The sequence below is a fragment of the Dreissena polymorpha genome, chromosome 1 (assembly GCF_020536995.1).
Source record: "Dreissena polymorpha isolate Duluth1 chromosome 1, UMN_Dpol_1.0, whole genome shotgun sequence".
Taxonomy (NCBI): Eukaryota; Metazoa; Mollusca; class Bivalvia; order Myida; family Dreissenidae; genus Dreissena; species Dreissena polymorpha.
Window position 1 is genome coordinate 67,544,046 of NC_068355.1, and position 20,834 is coordinate 67,564,879.

Consider the following 20,834-nt stretch of genomic DNA (forward strand, 5'->3'; position numbering starts at 1 on the left):
TGTAAGCCTCACTGTGAGAAAATGGGGTTTAAAGCATGTGTGAAGTGTCGTCCCAAAATAGCCTGTACAGCCTTAAGTGGATTTACCCTAAGGAGAAAATACTTTTAACGCTTTCAGTGCGGGAACCGAATTTTGAAGGCCTGTGCAAACAGTTTGGATCCAGATGAGACGCCACAGAACGTGGCGTCTCATCAGGATCCAAACTGTTTGCTATTCTGATAGTATTCTTTAAAAAAAATCGAAGAAAATGCTAATTTTAGAAATTTAGCAGACAACATTTTAGCAGACGACAAATTTCCCAGCATGCAAAGGGTTAAACAAAAAAATGACACAAAAGCGGAAGTGTTGTTCCTGATCAGTCTGTGTGGACTGCTCAAGCTAAACTTGGAATGCACTTTATGCACAGGCATTAAGCCTGGTTTGCCCAGAAAGATCCTTCTTTCTTCATATAATGCATAGTTCTGTTGCATTCAGGTGTTCGGGTGAAAAGAAGTGGCGGGGATGTAGATCTGTTTGCTAAAAGGATAATATCAGATGCTGGTATACTGAACACGTTCAAGAACCTGCTGCCGAAAGAAGTGGCTGTGAAATCACGTAATGCTGAACATCAGCTTCACATTAAATTCGTTTTGAATGATTACTTTAATGGTCAGGGGTTTTAAGCTTGAGAAGATCTTCATAGTGATGTAATATTGCCTTTGGATTACGGGAATTATGAATAGTGAATTTATAATTAGAAAATTAGATGTGTTCTGGGTTTTATATGTTTATGGGAACATACTGCTTTAAAATAAGACATTGATCATGTTTTGTAATGTTGTATACAGGTATATTCCTGACAAACACCCCATCCTTAACTAGATCCCCTTTGGTTATATTTTACATACCAGAAAATGTTTTGTAGAAATTTAGGCAATTCTTCTGACCTGTTTATTTTAAAGTGGCCTTTTCACAAATTTTGGCATATTTTGAAGTTTGTCATTAAATGCTTTACATTGATAAATGCAAACAAGGGATCTAAGAAGCTCCAGTAAAAAATCAAGAATAAAATTTAAAAAAAAAAAAAAAGTAAACCTCAGCAGGGCTCGAACCAATGACCCCTGGAGTCCTGGAGTAAAAACCAATTAGACCGCTCGCCATCCTGCCAAGTATATATAACTGTCGTATTTTATACTTGATATAAGCAATCTTCGTAGTTTCACAAAATTAAACAACAACAACAGAACTCTCCAAATTATTCAATCGTACGCGTTGCAACGCTTTATAATTTTCAGGTTTTTAAATTGTCAAAAGATGCATATAATGGATATATTAAAGCATGGTAAATGTTCAGTTTTACTGTTTCCTCACAAAGATCATAACTAAAACGACATGCGAATCTGAAACAACTTGTTGCCAAAACGTGAAAAGATCCCTTTAACAACCCCATATTTCTGTAAATTTAATGCAGGTTTGCACTCAACAAGCGCATATCTCTGTATCCGCAACTGATTGTAAATGAAAATTCAATCATGTCTTTTTGATCAGAATGTGTAACAGGTAATTGCTGATAATAATAACAAGTATTTTAGTTGACTTAAGCACTACACAGAGCTTTCAAAGTCTCTGTGTTTTTTATATCTTTACAATTGTGCATAAAAATGGTTACTACTGCTTTTTTTTTCAGAATACATTTAATTTTACATACTGGTTTTTGGTATACACTTAACTATAACTTAAGTTAAGTTTTTCATAGGAGCTTTGTAACTACCTATCAAGCATCATTTATATAAAATATTATTCTTCACACAGCTGTCTATGGATTGATTGGGGAGCCCTTGCAGTCCAGTATTTCCTTTCTCACTGGCTTCTATGGGCTGGATGGATCCAGTCAAGAACTGGGTCTGCCTTTGGGAAATGTATGGTCCTTCTTAAAGTAAGTTTATTAAAATTTGCTTTTTTTCTTAACAGTATGAATTCATTTTCAGCTACTATTCAATAACCAATTTTCAATCATTGAATGGTACAACCACATTGCAAGTTAACTGTTTTAAGTTGCGCCACTCCATATCACTGTTTAGAATCACCACATTACCTTTTTTAAGGCAAAAACCACCATGTGCATTTATCAATAACAATCTTAATTGCCTCAAAAAAGTTTCAAGTAACCAATTTTATTCTGCTATGATCATATTTTGCATACATCATTATTTAATAGTTGAGGAAAATGGAACAAAGTATTATGATTCTTCGCGAAAATTAGAAATAACAATTTAATTAAAGACATCAATAATCAAACAATAACAATTAAGTGTTTATGTTTATAATTGCTAAGTTTTGTTCCCAAACTGCCTTAAACACATTTTCCCCCCAAATCCAACTTTTTGCACACTTTAGCTCACCTGAGCACAATATGCTCATGGTGAGCTTTTGTGATGGCCTTTTGTGCGTCGTCAACATTTGCCTTTTTAACACTCTAGATGCCACATTTATAGTCTGATCTTCATGAAATTTGATCAGAAGATTTGTGCTAATGATACATGTATCTTGGGCAAGTGTGGAAATGGTTCTAGTTGGTTAAAACACATGGCTGCCAGAGGCGAGCATTTTTACATATATGGCTAAAGGAAAACCTTGTTAATGCTCTAGGGGTCACATTTATTGTGGGATCTTCATGAAACTTGGTCAGAACATAATAAATTGTCCTAACCATATATTGGATAAGTTGGAAAAGGGTTGCTATTGCTTGAAAAACATGGCAGCCTGGGGTGTGGCATTTTCCTTTTTTGCTATATATGGCTATAGTACAACGTTGTTAACACTCTTGAAGCCACATTTATTTCCGATCTTCATGAAACTTGGTCAAAATATTTGTCAAACTGATAACTTAGAGAGTTCGTAAATGGTTCAGGTTGGTTGAAAAACAGTGTCGCAATTGGGCAAGGCATTTTTCCTTTTATGGCTATAGTTAAAACTTTTTAACACTATAAAAGTCACTTTTATTGTCCAATCTTCATGAAACTTGGTCAGAATATTTTTTAACCAGGTTTTCCGAAGGAAAAAACTGGTTATTAGATTGGCGAATGCGGGCGGGCTGGTTGGCTGGCGGGCTGGCTGGCGGGCTGGCGGAATAAGCTTGTCCGGGCCATAACTATGTCGTTCATTGTCAGATTTTAAAATCATTTGGCACATTTGTTCACCATCATTGGACGGTGTGTCGCGCGAAATAATTACGTCGATATCTCTAAGGTCAAGGTCACACTTTGAGTTCAAAGGTCAAAAATGGCCATAAATGAGCTTGTCCGAGCCATAACTATGTCGTTCATCGTCAGATTTTAAAATCATTTGGCACATTTGTTCACCATCATTGGACAGTGTGTCGCGCGAAATAATTACGTCGATATCTCCAAGGTCAAGGTCACACTTTGAGTTCAAAGGTCAAAAATGGCCATAAATGAGCTTGTCCTGGCCATAACTATGTCATTCATTGTGAGATTTTAAAATCATTTGGCACATTTGTTCACCATTATGGGACGGTGTGTCCCACGAAAGAATCACGTCAATATCTCCAATGTCAAGGTCGCCACGACTAAAAATAGATTTAAAAAAAAAAAAAAAAATTACAAAGGGGGTTAATTTTTTTTGGTCATTTCAAAAGTTCAGTTTGAGTTTTCTCCCTTTATCAGATTTTTTTTTCACAATGAAAACCTGGTTTTGTGACAATTTTGTCCCTTGTTTTATGATATCTTGCATGAGTTCAAAAATGGTTGAAAAATATGGCCTGGGTGCAAGTAATTTATCATTATATGGCTATAGTTAAACTTTGTTAGCACTCTAAAAGTTACATTTATTGTTCACTCTTCTTTAAACTTGGTCAGAACATTTGTTTTAATGATATCTTAGGGCTGCACAGATCAGGTCAGCTCCTTTGTTTTTCAGGTGAGCGACTTATGACTTTCAGGCCCTCATGTTTTAATTTACCACATGCTGAAATACCCGTTTGAATCTATTTTCCGCATGCCCCTATGCCCTCCTGGATAAAACATGAATGTTTTCATGTTTTCTATGTGTGAAATATATTCACCATGAAGCGCATCATTAAATTGCAGCTGCAATGTTTTTATATTATTGTAGAATGTAGATTAGTTTGCTTTTAATGAGTTTCAGAAGGTCACTTCAAATTTGCTGTAAATACCCATGTATTTAGCTCTATGGTAAAAGTCTGACATGTTACAGCAGGAATATAGCATAACTCCATCATTCATCACACAGCGTTTTACATCACACAGCTTTAACGCTTTCAGTGCTGGAACCAAATTTTGAAGGCCTTTCCAAACAGTTTGAATCCAGATGAGACGCCACAAAACGTGGTGTCTCATCAGGATCCAAACTGTTTGCTATTCTGATAGTATTCTTTGAACAAAATCGAAGACAATGCTAATTTTCGAAATTCAGCTGACGACATAATAGCAGATGACAACTCAAAAATCACATTCACACTACAGAGTTCATTGGTAAAATTTGAGCATACTGAAACAGGTGTTTTTTCATCATTCAACAGGCAACTTTAAATGAAGTTATGACCACAGATGTTCAGCACATGGACAAGCATGTCAAGTGCAAGTAAAATGCAGCAGGAACTGTAACGTAAAAATTCCCCATGCATTGTTAAAACAGCAACACGTTTGTACTGTTATGCATTTGTTTAATCTATACCTCTATAAATAAAATAAAAATGCATAAGCAGGGTTTTTTTTGGCCCGATTTTATAGCCGAAATTCGGCTATGTTCCCAATCCCAAAAAGTATACTTTTGTCCCAAAATGTGGCAAAAAATTCCCAATTTCCAAAAAAAAAAAAATTTTTTTTTTTTTGAAAGAAGTGTCTTATGCGTATTCTATCTCAATTTTATTTCAATTACATCTAACAAAGTATTTTATGATATTGTTCTTTTAATTTTAATGATTATGAAGTGTTATATCAAATTTAGTATCTCCCTAATAAGTAGACTTTGCGTGTGGAAAAAAGGCTAATGAAATAATTTTCCCAATTTCATGAAAATGCCGATAAAATTCCCAATTCCAAAGCCATGGGCTATCTTCCCAAAAAGTGGGGAAAAAACCCTGATAAGAGTATCTTCATCTTGGGATCGAAACTGAAACAATCAATGTGAACTAAAATGGTAATGCCTTCAATTGTCAAAGCATGCCATTTTTGTAGTGTTTTTAATAGCATGTTCATATCAATTAGGGTGTTCTATCAGAGGACAATATATTGGAAATCATTTCAAAGTTGTTACAGCTTAAGAATGATTTCCAAGAAATACTCCTCTGGGAACAAGACTATTTCCAAGAAAAGCTCCTCTGGCGACAAGTCTATTTCCAAGAAATGCTCCTTGGGGTACAAGACTATTTCCAGGAAATTCTTCTCGGGGGAACAAGACTAATTATCAACATTTTTATCTGAGATTGTTTCTATTGTTATATTAACCTGTGAAAGGTGAAGCAACTATTGTTTTGAACAATTGTGAGGCTAGTGAATGGTCATGACTTTGTACTCAAGAGGACCTTTGATCTTATCTAATAAAGTTTATTAACCTGAGCAGGTTTAACCCTTTGCATGCTGGGAAATTTGTCATCTGCTAAAATGTCGTCTGCTGAATTTCTAAAATTAGCATTTTCTTCGATTTTTTTCAAAGAATACTATCAGAATAGCAAACAGTTTGGATCCTGATGAGACGCCACGTTCTGTGGCGTCTCATCTGGATCTAAACTGTTTGCAAAGGCCTTTAAAATTCAGCTCCAGCGCTTTAAGGGTTAAGTAGAGGTTTGCAGGATAAGGTCTTTGTATTTCCAATAAAATAAAACATTGATGAAATTATGCTGATGGTTGAAATAATATTCCCACAAAATACAGCATGACATTTCTCATTTTCATTATTTAAAGTTAATGTGCTTTTTACAAAATAATGATGAAAGACACAATTGTATTTATACCGGTAATTAATATCTTTCAGTGCTGACTTTGAAAAAGATTTGACAAGTTTTGTTAAGATGTCATTAGATGAGGCTGCAGAGAGTGACATCCCTCTCATGTTTACCTCCTTCCCCTCTGCCAAGGACACTGCATGGAATGAGAAATACCCAGGTTAGATCCCCTATAAGCATAGAATAAGATATACCCAAGTGGGATCTTTCTAAGTTGTATCTGTTTTCTCTCTGTCATGGATTTTGCATGGAATAAGCAATATGCAAGTTAGATCCCCATTAAGCATAGAATAAAAAATTCCTAGACAAGGTCCCCCTTATGTTAACATCGCTCCTCTCTGTCAAGGACACTGCTTGGAATGACCAATACCGCTGTGGGATCTCACTTTTACCTCTACTTAGGATATTGCATGAAATTAGTCGCGTTCTGAGAAAACTGGGCGTAATGCATGTGCGTAAAGTGTTGTCCCAGATTAGCCTGTGCAGTCTGCACAGGCTAATTAGGGAGGACACTTTCCGCCTAAATTGGATTTTTGCTAAGAAGAGACTTCATTCAAATGAAGAATGTCGTAAAAGCGGACTGCACAGGCTAATCTGGGACGACACTTTACGCACATGCATTATGCCCAGTTTTCTCAGAACACGACTCAAGTGATAAATACCCAGGTTGGATCCCCCGAATGTTGACCTCTTTCCACTCTTTCATTGTCACTGAACAGATTTAGATCTACCTGTACCCAGGTGTATTAATCCTAATTAACACCTCTCTGGCAAGGACACTGCATGGAATAAGAAAAAGCAAATTGAGATCCATTGGTCTCAACCTACTTTTCTTCTTCTGAAAATATTTTATGAAATGAGAAATACCCAGGAGATCCTCACATAATTAATTGACCAGTCGCCAAAGTATCGATCGCTCCGCCCACATTCTTCGATCAGCCAATCAGATATCAATTTTTCACACACCCCTCAGCAACGTTTATCTGGCCGCCATTTTGTCCGACAAACAAAGCGTATCGTATATATGGAATGGACGTAATTTTTAAGAGTTTACACAGATTTTATATCAAATGCATGATTATTACTGTTCAATCATTATTCAAAATTGTAGGTGCTATACATACTTTATAAAAGGTTATTATTTTATCTTTATTTCTTGAACATATGAACGAGTAATGAGAAAACAAACACAATACCACACCAGTTGTGTGTTCTATAAAACGTGTTATATCGTTTGATGAACAATATTAATAAGCAATTTGGGCAACATAATAATTGCCACACGTGCTTATTAATCTCAGCGTAATTGTGGATGATTAATAAATGACAGTATGTTGCGTGGATCTCAGAATGAAGGAACATTAAGGCATTGTTAGGTACTGTACACAAGAAAAGAAATATTTAATTTCTTAAATGATTTCCAATTATATATTTATTTTCTGTGGATCATAAACAATGGAAATCATTATAAATTGTTAACTTAAATATTGTTTTAACTAAAGTTAAAACATATTGTTTTAACTAAAGTTAAAACAACAAAAAGGTGATTTCAACGGGGCTTAGCTAGCTTAAAGCGACTTCAAGTGTAAAATGAAAGGCTTATAATACAACAACAACAACAACATTTCTAATACAACATATTTTGATACGGGGAGAAATGTGAAAATTGCAATTAACATATAAGGGCCATCTTGCTATAAATAAACAAATGCATAATATGCTAAATGTATTCAATTCGAATGTTCGTGAACAGCACCGTAATACCAAAATTTCATTTTTCGATAGTGAAATGTAGCAGATTCCCATTAAACATGATAAATGAAATAAAATGCATATTAGATCTGTTAATGAAACCACGAAATTAGGCCTTTATTATATTATGGTTACAATCAAAATTTAATTATATCTATATTTAAAAAATCGGTGTCTTTTTAAAAATAACACAATTAAACAAAGATCTAAACATTTTTAATAAACAAAAAACCCATCATGATATGGATGTGTCATTTGCATTTAATAAAAATATTTTCAAAATTATATATGAATAGCTACGGATTCACTGCCAGACGGTTTTAAAACAAGTTCAAAATCAATATGAAATAAATGCTCATTTTTACCACTGATTTTTCATCAACTTCCTATAATATGTATTAGAAACGTTTCTGATAGTTTTTTCATTTATTTTGATTACGCCATTTCTCTCTAAAGCATTTATGATTGTATGAAAGTTGTACAAAGCAGTTAAGTTTAGTGTGCGGCTTTAATAAAAAGAGCATGATACATCGTTACAAGTATAGTATTTCACTCACGTAATGAGCTATAATTGCGATCTGCTTGTCAGAGTTTTCTAATCACTAGACCACGTGACTTTGTGGGTGGAGCGATCGATAATTTGGCGACTGGTCAATTGCTTCTGTGTTTTCAAGGATGCCTTTACTGATTAATGGTGATTTATTGACAAATTACAATTTAACACAAACACTATCTTTAATGATGGACAGTAAACTGTCTTAAATAATCGAAAGTCTGTGCATCTGATTTGATGATAAGCAATGTCTGTTTTAGGCAAGTCGGTTGCTCTGGTGATCACATTGTTGCCCTGGCAATGGTTCAGCCAATGGGAGAGTGGCAAAGTGAAACATAGGGGAGATGACTATGATCAGCTGAAGCTCAGTATGGGACGTCACATGTGGAACCAGCTTGTAGAGTTGTACCCACAGTTAGAGGGCAAGGTAAGCATGGGACGTCACATGTGGAACCAGCTTGTAGAGTTGTACCCACAGTTAGAGGGCAAGGTAAGCATGGGACGTCACATGTGGAACCAGCTTGTAGAGTTGTACCCACAGTTAGAGGGCAAGGTAAGCATGGGACGTCACATGTGGAACCAGCTTGTAGAGTTGTACCCACAATTAGAGGGCAAGGTAAGCAGTATGGGACGTCACATGTGGAACCAGCTTGTAGAGTTGTACCCACAGTTAGAGGGCAAGGTAAGCATGGGACGTCACATGTGGAACCAGCTTGTAGAGTTGTACCCACAGTTAGAGGGCAAGGTAAGCATGGGACGTCACATGTGGAACCAGCTTGTAGAGTTGTACCCACAGTTAGAGGGCAAGGTAAGCAGTATGGGACGTCACATGTGGAACCAGCTTGTAGAGTTGTACCCACAGTTAGAGGGCAAGGTAAGCATGGGACGTCACATGTGGAACCAGCTTGTAGAGTTTTACCCACAGTTAGAGGGCAAGGTAAGCATGGGACGTCACATGTGGAACCAGCTTGTAGAGTTTTACCCACAGTTAGAGGGCAAGGTAAGCTTGCTGAGCTGATGTAGCCATTAGAGATCAAACATGTAGTCTCACTGTCCTCTTAAATCTCCTCTAGACAATTATATAAACCAATACATTTTTTTTGCTTGTTAAATGATGATTATTACTTTTGAATTGTTTTTTTTATAACATTTGTTATTGTGACACTGTTTTGAATTCTGACAAAATTATTCAACTTTTTTACTAAGATATTGTTGTTCCAGAGAAGTCATTGTTTGACAAAAGTAGTACAGTTTACATGTATGATTCATCTTAAAGATTCGCTTTGGTATCTAAGAAGCACAAGCTAAAAGCTTTTTTGCTGGCATATCTGTCACTTGAATGCAACAGCTTTAATGTCAGGATGTTTCTTAAAAAGTAGAAGCTTCTTTAGTTTTAAATAATGCACTTGAAAGCCAATTATTTGGTTTCAAGATCCATCTTAAAAAATGAAAGCTTCTTTATTTAAATATATGTCACTTGAAAACAACACTGTTTGTTTTAATATCTATCTTGAAAATTGCAAGCTCCTTAAGGGGCATGTACATCACTTGAAAGCTCTTATTTTAAAACATTACTTAATGATGAGTTATTTACAGATGGAATACATGGACGTAGGAACCCCGTTGTCAAACAAGTACTACTTGGGTCAGCCTGAAGGTGACATGTACGGGCTGCACCACAGCATGGCCAGGTTCCTGCCTGAGGTCTCCATGGAGCTCAGACCCGAGACAGGCATACCGGGTCTATATCTGACTGGTGTGTGGTAATCAGGGCTGCTTCTTGTAGCACTGTTACATGTCATAGGATTCTTGATGGATATGTTGTTTTAGTTATTAAAAAAAAAGAACTGATTCAAAGAGAAAAAAAAGAAATGATTCAAAGAGAATCTGGTAATTTTAATAATTTTAAACAAAAGTTTGTTTCAAAAAGATGAACTGCATGGAAATAATATTGATATTTAATATTTGCCCAAACATAAAGCAGATGGCCAAATGATCATTTACATGATTCTTGACCCCAGATTGTTGGGTCGCCACTTAAATAACTTATCTGTCAGAATTTTACATAATCTCAAACCTTAATGTGTTTATCAGATAATAAGCAACAAAGAAATTATGTGCCATGATTTTACCATAACGAACCTAAGTTTTAATAATTCACGGAAATCAACCTGTAAATAAATTTGTCAGGAAAAATTTGTCAGGTACCAATTTATAATAAATAATATTCTATATGTATTTGTATCAATGCATTCTTGCCAAGCACTGAAAGAATGATAATCTAAGTTAAATAAAATAGTAACTTAACTATGTGAAAGAAAATATAGCTATCTGTTTATGATACACAATTAGTTAAAGTTCTTGTTGGTATTGTCAGTTATAGTGGTATTATTGAAAAAGTACAACTGATGTAAGTTATTATGTAAATTTAGTTTCCAAATGGTATTTAACTGTTTTAGGAGGATGTAAAACAATTATTGTAAGTTCTCATTCCATAAAATAAGAATTTTGGGGATTCTATTGAGCATTGAATTATAATACTGCATAATTAAATCTGGGTAAACAAGATTAATAAGTTAATGAGCGTATAATTACAGCAATATTATATATAATAGCTGGGTTTAAATTACAAGCAACGCATCTTTGTTTGCTATGACTTGTAAGATCTGTTCCTTCGCTACTGTAAATGGAGTAAGTCCATTAATCTAAAATCACAAACATTTTTACATTCTCATACTCGTTAAGCTATAACAAAAACTATGCTAGAATATTGCTATTGCTTAATAAATTAATGCACTTTGCAATTATAGTATTGCATATATAGTAAAACTTGTTTAAAATTATAGAAACTGCTATGGGCTTATTAGCAGTACTGGGACACAAAATTCAATACTTAGTCGTATAATATTACTTTTTTTCAGGTCAAGACATCTTAACATGTGGCTTTAGTGGGGCCATGCACGCTGGACTTCTTACGGCTTCAAAATACTGAAAAGAAACCTGCTCACTGATATCCAGGCCTTATCAAAAGAGATTCGTGCTCAGATAGCGGCAAATAAAAAAGGAGAGTAGTAGCAAAACACTTGCAAAACAGGGTTGTTGTGTTGATTAACATTAACAAAATGAATGAAATCAGAATGATGAAATAGAATTGATTTAAACAAGTTGTTAGGACAAAAAGACTTCTTGATTGAACTTGTATTGCCCATAGTTTAAGTATTTATACTTGCTTCATACTGTAATATATTTGTATTGAGAATAAAGCATATTTTATTTTATTTTGTTCAAACTCTTTTTCCATTACATGAATATTCTTTTTATCACCTGCTGAAGGCAGAGGGATAAAGTTTTGGCGTTTTTCAGAAGTTGTTACTAGATGATGTGTAGGTCAAGTTCGAACATGTGCCATGCCGGGTCAAAAACTAGGTTACGGGGTCACTTAGTGTGTTTTAAAACCCCATTATTATGTTCGCTCTCTAATTCAAGTAGTTTTTATCCAATCTTCACTAGAATTGGTCAGAAGTTGTATCTTGATAATATCTAGGGCAAGTTTGAATATGGGTCATGCCGGGTCAAAAACAAGGTCACGGGGTCACTTAGTTCGTTTTAAACATAACAATGTTGTCCGCTCTCTTATTCAAGTAGTTTTCATCCAATCTTCACCAAACTTGGTCAGAGGTTGTATCTAGATCATGTCTAGGTCAAGTTTGAATATGGGTCATAACGGGTCAAAAACTAGGTCACGGGGTATCTTAGTGCGTTTTAAACCTCACCATGTCCGCTCTCTAATTCAAGTAGTTTTCATCCAATCCTCACCAAACTTGGTCACAAGTTTTATCTAAATGATCTCTAGGACAAGTTTGAACATGGGCCATTCCGGGCCTAAAACTAGGTCACGGGGTCACTTAGTGCGTATTTCAGCATTCAGCATGGTGTCCGCTCTCTAATTCAAGTAGTTTACATCCGATCTTCACCAAACTTGATCAGAAGTTTTATAGAGATGATCTTAAGGCCAAGTTAGAATATGGGCCTTTCTGGGTCAAAAACTAGGTCAAGGGGTCACTAAGTGCGTTTTAAAAATTGAGCATGGTGTCCGCTGTTTTTTGTGAATACGACATGCAAAATATGTGTCAATGCGGCATGTGGGGGTATTCGTCACGTCTGTGACAAAGCTCTGGTTCGAGATTTAAATCGAATATTAAAACGCTGATAGCTTTGTTATGATTATGACTGGAAAGTCACAAATTAAACAAAAGAAAGACATGGTATACAAAAGCTAAACATACCTATTATAGCGGCACGGGCGTCGCCATCTTGAACGTCACTTGATAACACCCTATGAGTATTAGATATACTTTTATGAAAATTTTCAAGATATGCTACAAAGTTCATGTTTTCATCTTTTATTCCGCGCATAATGCATTCTTGGGTAAAATCTGCAGTACATTTTTCGTAAATATATATTGCGTAAATAATTAAATATGGTTGCGCCCTAAAGAAATATAGGAACAACGGCCTTTATCTAAGCATGCACGGAAATCAACAGGGCAAAGGTATGCCATATACATATTCACTATCACTCCGAAACAAGTGTTCAATACACGGCTGTAAATCACGGGCGACACTTTTATTGCGATGTCTTAAATAATGAGCAAATGCTACATCCGAGGTGGCGCTAATTAAGGACCAGGGTTCGTATTCCAGAAGCATCTTAAGTTAAATTTTATTCTTATCCTTATATTGGGAAATGTTCTTAAGTGTTTTATTTCCTATTGCAATAGTTTGGCATCAAGAATTACATCAAAATAACATCATTATGTCAATGTTATTTTAGGAATACCATGATAAACATGTGATTCCTTATCTACTTAAGAAATACAAAACATTGTAATTTTGAACTTAAGAAAAATTATTGGAGAAATGAGATGTTTCTGGAATACCACCCTGATGGTTTTAAACGTGATGAATAATGACACCAAAAACAACAAATTATTAGATCGACAGGGAGCCAATGTTTTGTGCATGGAACAGCTTACACATGTTCAAAGCAATGATTTGATGTTGTTAGCGATTTCGTTGGGTGATAATTGGCTCGTAACACAGGCAAACTACCAATCTCCTCGCAGAGTTGTCGTTCCTTGCTCTTACATACAACTCTGCGAAAGGCTCAGCCCTCCATTTTGTCTATAAAATAGATAAAACCGAACAAACGCATTCAACGTATATTTGATTGGATATTTAAGATCGCATGCATTAAATTAAGAAATATGACTTTTAAATGTACGATAAATCGTGCAAAAACTTGCGAGTTTTAATGCAACTCTTTGGAACTAATTTATTGCCCATTTACGCAGATGGAATCATTCCACGCACTTCACAAATGACGAGAAATGTAAACAATTGAACATATTTTTTTAGTGACGTTAGGAATTGCTTCGACGTGTGTATGCATGTTGGTTTTTTTACATAAAAAAAAACATATCAATTTTATAATAATGAATTAAGACTGATTGCTTTATAAGTAAACATTTGTGTTATGATTTAAAAGTTAAGTATTATTTTGTTCAGTCTTACGGTCTTATGTTAGTATCAATTAAAATTTTCGTTAGTTTTCAACAATTTCGCTCTTTATTCATTTTTTTAAACTGTACTTTCACTTTCGGTTGTATAACAACATGTATCCTTTATTGACGAAAGTTTGCAATGAAATAGCGTTTTCAAAACCGCTTAAAAAGTTTCAGAAGGTGTGTCTGATGCATGTTTTGAATAGACACAATGTCATAGCTATATTGCCGACTAGTATGGGAACAATTTGATATTTCAAGTGGCTCCATTTGCATTGCAAGAGAAGTTCAAATTGACTTGTTCAGTTTGTTAAATTTTGACACCCTAATTATAAATTTTTTATAAGTGCCTGATAGATTTTTTTTCTTCAAATAATTGAGATCAATGAAAAATTAAGTAAAAGCACAGCATTGATGTTCTATGATGGTCATTTTAGTGGAATAGTATGTTACAATAAAACAATTATAACTATTGAATTAATGAATTTAGATTAGGTGTCATCTTTAAATGGGGTAGTAATTCATTATATGAGATTAGCACATTACATAGTTGAAAATAAATAACACTTTAATGACTTACCATAGTAAAATAAAGTAGCATATAATATTTTGCAGGATATAATATTTAAAACTGAAGTTGAAGCAGCTTTACAAATATTTTACACTGACAACACTGTTGATTTTCCAAAAAAATCCTTCCTATCTACCTGCCCTAGTTTTTTGGGGCAAATTTAAATATTTTTAATACCATTGAGTTAAATTATTAAAATATCAATATGTTTTGATTACATTAGCTAATTATATTATTATATTATTAATAATAAAATACTTTGCAAGGAAAGCCAAATTCTGTTTTAATTAGTCTTAATTAGCTACTAGTAAAATTGAAAATATCAGTGACATCCAATAATTGGATTATATGCGTATGAATGCATATTATTTTTTGACAGTTACATAGTTCCCTATTTAATTGGATTCAAAACAACAAATAACTATAGTTCCACAACCCAGCCCATGTTTACTCAAACTGAATGAATTCATCAATTGATCCTATTTAATTATATTAAAAACAACATGTGTAAGATTTTGAGAATATCCCATGTATTCCTTTAGTATTCCTCTAGTACACCAACATGCACTTATTAATGATTTACATGCACTCCTTAAACAGTTTAACATAAATAATGAATGATTAATCCAAAGAAAACAACAAACAAGCTTTTTATATAAAAAGTTAATTACATAAGATTAAAAAAGTTAATAACATAAGATTACATAAGCAAAATATTCATTTTGATAATAAATCAAGATTATACTTCAACCAAACCATTATAAATTTATTGTGGGGTGGGGGGATGTAAGCACTTAAAATAAAATGGGGGGAAATGTCTGGGGAGGGAACATCTTAGGGGGGCGTCCGGAATTCCTGCTAAGGGCGACAGTGTTGTTAATGTGTCTTTAGAAGAAATAATTGAAGGAAAGTACTAATTGGTGTATGCCCATCCAGAAGCATTTCTGAGCATATCAATACTACTACTACTACTACTACTACTACTACTACTACTACTACTACCACCACCACCACAACCACCACCACCACCACTACTACTACTACTACTACTACTACTACTACTTCTTGGTACACCAGTACTTGTTGTCCATCAGTAAGACCGGTGTGACACAATGTTCTGAGCCCAACACAGAGGTGAATGTAATGTAACCGTCGTGCAAGAGATTGGCAAACTACATCGATTTTCTGTTTACATTTCCGCCATGCCACACCATATAAACGTCATCAGGTTTCCAAATGGGTTGTTAGTATATGTTTCAGTACATGTATTTATGAATAAATTGCACTTCATTGCCTATTTGATAATAGAAACACCAGCTCTATTTCCCCCGTTGGAACATGCGTTGCTGGCGATACAGTAAAGTCTTTTTTATCAATTTGACATTTACAGGCGTTTCTTCTCTCTTAATCATACGTACAATATTATGAATTCATCACCAAACGTCAGTGTGTGGGCAATAGATTTATGTAACATTCAGTAACCAAAAAAATCTCACATACTAGTACAGAGGGGGTAATCACGCGATGATCTAAAGGAAGTCAACATGGCGACGTCCTTGCCGAAACAGGTATTTTTCGCAGTTTTAAACCCTTTATTACTTTTATTCAATTATTTGATGCCGATCATTTTCCAGCCATATCAGCAAGTAAGTGATTATCGTTTATTTCGTAGTAATATTCGCTGGATATTTCGACTTTACCCTCCGCAAAATTTCTTAGCGGGAGCCTTTTGTCATATAATTTGTGATTTTTGCTGGGTTTCACCACAGGTGGTTAGCGTGTGGCTATGATATTAATTAGTGAAAACATCATTTTGAATGATAAATAATCATATTATAACGAAAAATTAACTTTTCTGAAAAAAAAAATTTCACTATCAAATATATATAATTTATTTGATAGTGAAATTTTTTTTTTCAGAAAAGTTAATTTTTCGTTATAATATGATTATTTATCATTCAAAATGATGTTTTCACTAATTAATATCATAGCCACACGCTAACCACCTGTGGTGAAACCCAGCAAAAATCACAAATTATATGACAAAAGGCTCCCGCTAAGAAATTTTGCGGAGGGTAAAGTCGAAATATCCAGCGAATATTACTACGAAATAAACGATAATCACTTACTTGCTGATATGGCTGGAAAATGATCGGCATCAAATAATTGAATAAAAGTAATAAAGGGTTTAAAACTGCGAAAAATACCTGTTTCGGCAAGGACGTCGCCATGTTATATATATAATTTATTTGATAGTGAAATTTTTTTTTTCAGAAAAGTTAATTTTTCGTTATAATATGATTATTTATCATTCAAAATGATGTTTTCACTAATTAATATCATAGCCACACGCTAACCACCTGTGGGTTTCACTTATTAAATTACTCTCCTGCATACACACACAGACATATTTGTATTTAAAATCCATATTCGAGTAGTCTTTGAATGTTTCTTTCTGTGTTTTGTAACAAAATAGATGTTTACGAATCGTTTTTTAAGTAGTAAGAACTTAAAAGGTTATACGATCTAAATGGGTCCCGCTTTCGAGATGATCACAAAGGGATCCCGATTTCAGCCGAAAAAAAAGTTAGCTCGTTGAATGCTTTTTTGGTGTAAAATTAAACGTGATAGAAGTATTTTGACTATATACATGTTGACTAGGACGAAACTAGAAGCTCTCATCAACAAAAACCAAACATAACTATTGAATGCCGCTCCCATTCATTTCAAAATTACGCATGCCTTTCAGCTTTTTTATCATTTTTACAGGAAAACGTGTTGTCGATCAAATTGCTTCCACAAGAATCATAACTGCATGGGATGTAAGTATGAATAAGTTACAATAATTCTTGTCTGTAATTTATTAAGCACCATTACAAATACACGTGTTATTATACACAAATACAATTTATTGTATGCATGCATTATATGTTCATATAAATTTCATTATTCGATGCACGGCGTTACCTTATAAACATTTTACTTAATGAATCATCAGTAACCTACACAAAATTCCAATTAGTGAGGCCTAAATAACTGATACTATTTATTGAGTTCTTCAGAATGTCATTAAAGACTGAACATTTAAAAGGTAAAACTTATACGTTCATGGGGAACAGTCTTTGTCTATATCATATACGAAAAGCTCTTGGTACGAATAGATTTTACAAGGAGTAGTATTTTTACAAACGTGTATACTGCAATGACTTCATTCGGAAGAGCATAACAGGGCCGTACCCAGGAAATTTTGACTGGGGGGGGGGGCCCAAACGGGAGGGTGCGGGAGGGGTTGCCCCTCCCGAATAGATTTTTTTTATTAGGCACTGTTTCAGGTGAATTTTAGTGCATCTAGAAACATTATTTTGTGCTATAAATTTATGGATACATTTGTTTATAACAAGTAAATCAGCACCTTTCTGAAGTCTAAAGCTTTTACAATTAGGGGCCGTCTATAAAGTATGGGGGGAGGATGAGTAAGAAAGTGTGACAGTTTGTGACATGGGGGAGGGGGCCAGGTCATGTGTGATGTCACACATTTATTTTAAAAAATATGTCTTATTTATTTATTATTACTTTCGTAGAATTTAAAAATAGTTTCCAAAAAATGTGTGAAACATTTGAATTAGTTTTGTCAAAATAAGACAAATTGCGTATCTTCTGAATGTGTTGTTCGAATGTTTTATAGGCAACTCGGCTGGGCCGGCTTATTCAAAAGACACAACCTCCACACAGATTTCACTGACGAAATAATTTATTGGACTGTTCCATTTTTAGTTAGTACAGGGTTGAAAAAAAACTAAATTATAATTTCGTTTTTATTAGAGGTTAACACGTGGATAAATATTCATACTGCCCATCGTAACAACCCTACAGTCATAAAAGCCTGAAATGTGAAAGTTCTTTAACCGGTAAGTGAAAATTTAATACGGTTTAATAGTGAATTGTGTTTTAGATTAAATTTTAATTAGGTATTAATTATTTTTTTTTAATGTTCGAAAGAGTGGGTTTGTGACGTACTTTATGGGGGGGTCCAAGATTGTGTAACAGTTTGTGACATGGGGAGGGGTTAAGAATGGTCAAAAAAGCGTGACATGCTTTATCGACGGCCCCTTGGTGTGAAATTCACACACATGTTTAAAGCTTTAAATAGATTTCAGAAATGTATGACACTTTATGAAGAAGGAAAAGCTACCTTTGAAACTAAAAACCCTTTATTATGAAATGTAACATAAAGTATGACATTAGAGGAGGTTTGATTTCAAAGAGATAAGTTTCAAAGTAAATTCATAATAAAATATTTATCATCTACAACACAATTTCCTCAGAAATGTATATTAAGGTATGACTCTACAGGTTTGAATTCAAAAGAGAAAAACACTATTATCGTTCAGACCTACGACCTTCTGTATCAGTTCCATCCATTCGCTGCTTCTCTTTCCTTGTCTAATCAAAAGAGGTGTTACACCAACCATCAAAAGATGAAGCATTGAGCACAATGGGTAATTGACAGATCGGGGATGTGTGTACAAGGTGATAAGAAAACATAGCTTAGGGGCTTATCTCCACTGGCGAGTAAATTAGCGCTAATCGCCTTGTGTATCAGGGGCAATAAAACACATCTGCGCATTTGTATTGTGGGGAAATGTACTGTGGGCTCTTTTATGTGAGAAAAATTTGCAGTTGGCCCATTATTAAAAAAATCATAACTCGACAGCCAGCTGGGGGGGGGGCACGGGCCCCTGGGCCCAGTGCCTGGGTACGGGCCTGCATAAATAAAGTATGCTTCATATGGATGTCGCCATGAGCGATAGTTAATTTACCAATAAATGCTTTTTCGTCATGTATACATTGCAACAAAACGATCTGTGGTTAGTTTATTCAAATTAAAGCATACCAAGACATATTTAATAATATCTTTGGCCTTATACGTTTTTTCCATGAATTTTGGCATACATAAATCATTGTGTTCACACAAATCTTTGTTTTCAAACTATTTTACAAAATCAGTTACTAATAAGAGTACAATTTAATAGTGTGTATCGATGGCAAATTTAGTATATTAAATTAAAATGATAACTGTCACATTGTTGCTGGACAGGTAAAACTACTTATTGTTGTGAAACAATAATGCAATTAAATGTACGAGTTTATTGCGACAAAACGTATCTGTGTAACACAAATACCATCAACATGTCCCTGTACGAGACGAAGGAGTAGTTGTTGAACTGATTGAAGATCAACATTTTAATTATTTCAGACGAGGGTAAAAAAGAATGGTCATGTTCAAAAGTATAGGTTCCGACATCAAGACCAAGCAAGCCAGGCAGGATTCATCATCCACTGCAAGGATGCCTGGAGAACGATTACGGCAAATTTCTCCGATGGAGGCAAAACACACTATCGTTAATCATAATAAACACTTATCTATCAAATCTACATTAAAACTGATATTCAAATCTGAAAGAACTTTGTTTTCACCCAGCAAAAAAGAGATACAAAATTATACGACAAAATAAAAGTAACAGGTAATGCATGCGGTAACGAGTTTTAAGACTTATCCACAGAATGCTATCAAATATTTAAAATATCGACAGATTATTCAGAAACGAAGGCGATGTTGGAACCTTCAGAAACACAGCTTCTATGTGTAACAGAAGACCGCATGTCAAATGAAGTAAATAATGGTCCTTAATCAAGACTACTAAATCTAAAAGTAAAGGTCATGAGAACATTCTGTTACACTTGTTATGCTCCCCCAAAATTTATTTTTGGGGGAGCATATAGTCGCCGCTTCGTCTGTCCGTGCGTGTGTGCGTGCGTCTGTCTGTCCGTCCGTGCACAATTTTTGTCCGGGCTATTTCTCAGCAACTAATGACCGGAATTCAATGAAGCTTTATGGGAAGCTTCACTACCAAAAGGAGATGTGCATATTATCAGCGGGTTCTTGTCGGATGATTTTTCACAGAGTTATGGCCCTTTGAAATTTTCAATAACAAAAGTATTGTCCCACCAACTACTGTGCCCTCAAGACGTTTCCTTTTATCTGAATATATAGTGCAATATTGTGAAAAAAAAACGTTGGGGAGCATCACCCGTCTCCGATGGTTTCTTGTTTAACTTGTTGAAATCGTTAATATATACATGTTTATAAATAAATCATCTTGCTATCAGCCTGTGTAAGTTATATATTAAAAAAGTCATATGTTTTGTTACCTTAATTCGTTTCATCATTCACAACATATTATCATGTATATAAAACAACAAGCTATATCATTGGCTGTATTTCATATACATTAAACACTGATCAGAAAAAAATATCCATTAAATACTGACAAGAAGTTTTAAAAACATTCGACACGACCTCAAACAATATTTGGGTATTGTTGGTTGTCAATTTTATAATATAACAGTAAATCACAGTTTCAAATC

General features: G+C 34.5%; 1 protein-coding gene and 1 long non-coding RNA gene across 3 annotated transcripts in view; both read left to right on the plus strand.

Annotated features, from left to right (window-relative positions):
- LOC127833576 (all-trans-retinol 13,14-reductase-like) overlaps positions 1-11,548 on the plus strand; it is a 29,086-nt gene extending 17,538 nt beyond the window's left edge. The window contains 7 exon segments of the mRNA XM_052358916.1: positions 475-594; positions 1,792-1,915; positions 5,995-6,125; positions 8,531-8,697; positions 9,867-10,026; positions 11,192-11,242; positions 11,245-11,548. Of these exon segments, the coding sequence (XP_052214876.1) occupies positions 475-594; positions 1,792-1,915; positions 5,995-6,125; positions 8,531-8,697; positions 9,867-10,026; positions 11,192-11,242; positions 11,245-11,342 (851 nt within the window). The 3' untranslated portion in view covers positions 11,343-11,548.
- Positions 11,549-17,083: 5,535 nt separating this feature from the next.
- LOC127866280 (uncharacterized) lies at positions 17,084-20,575 on the plus strand. 2 transcript variants are annotated; one of them, XR_008042943.1, is made up of 3 exons: positions 17,084-17,227; positions 18,091-18,313; positions 19,663-20,575. It is a non-coding gene; the product is annotated as an uncharacterized LOC127866280 (long non-coding RNA). The 2 variants fall into 2 exon arrangements; XR_008042942.1 differs by lacking the exon at positions 18,091-18,313.
- The last annotated feature ends 259 nt before the right edge of the window (positions 20,576-20,834 follow it).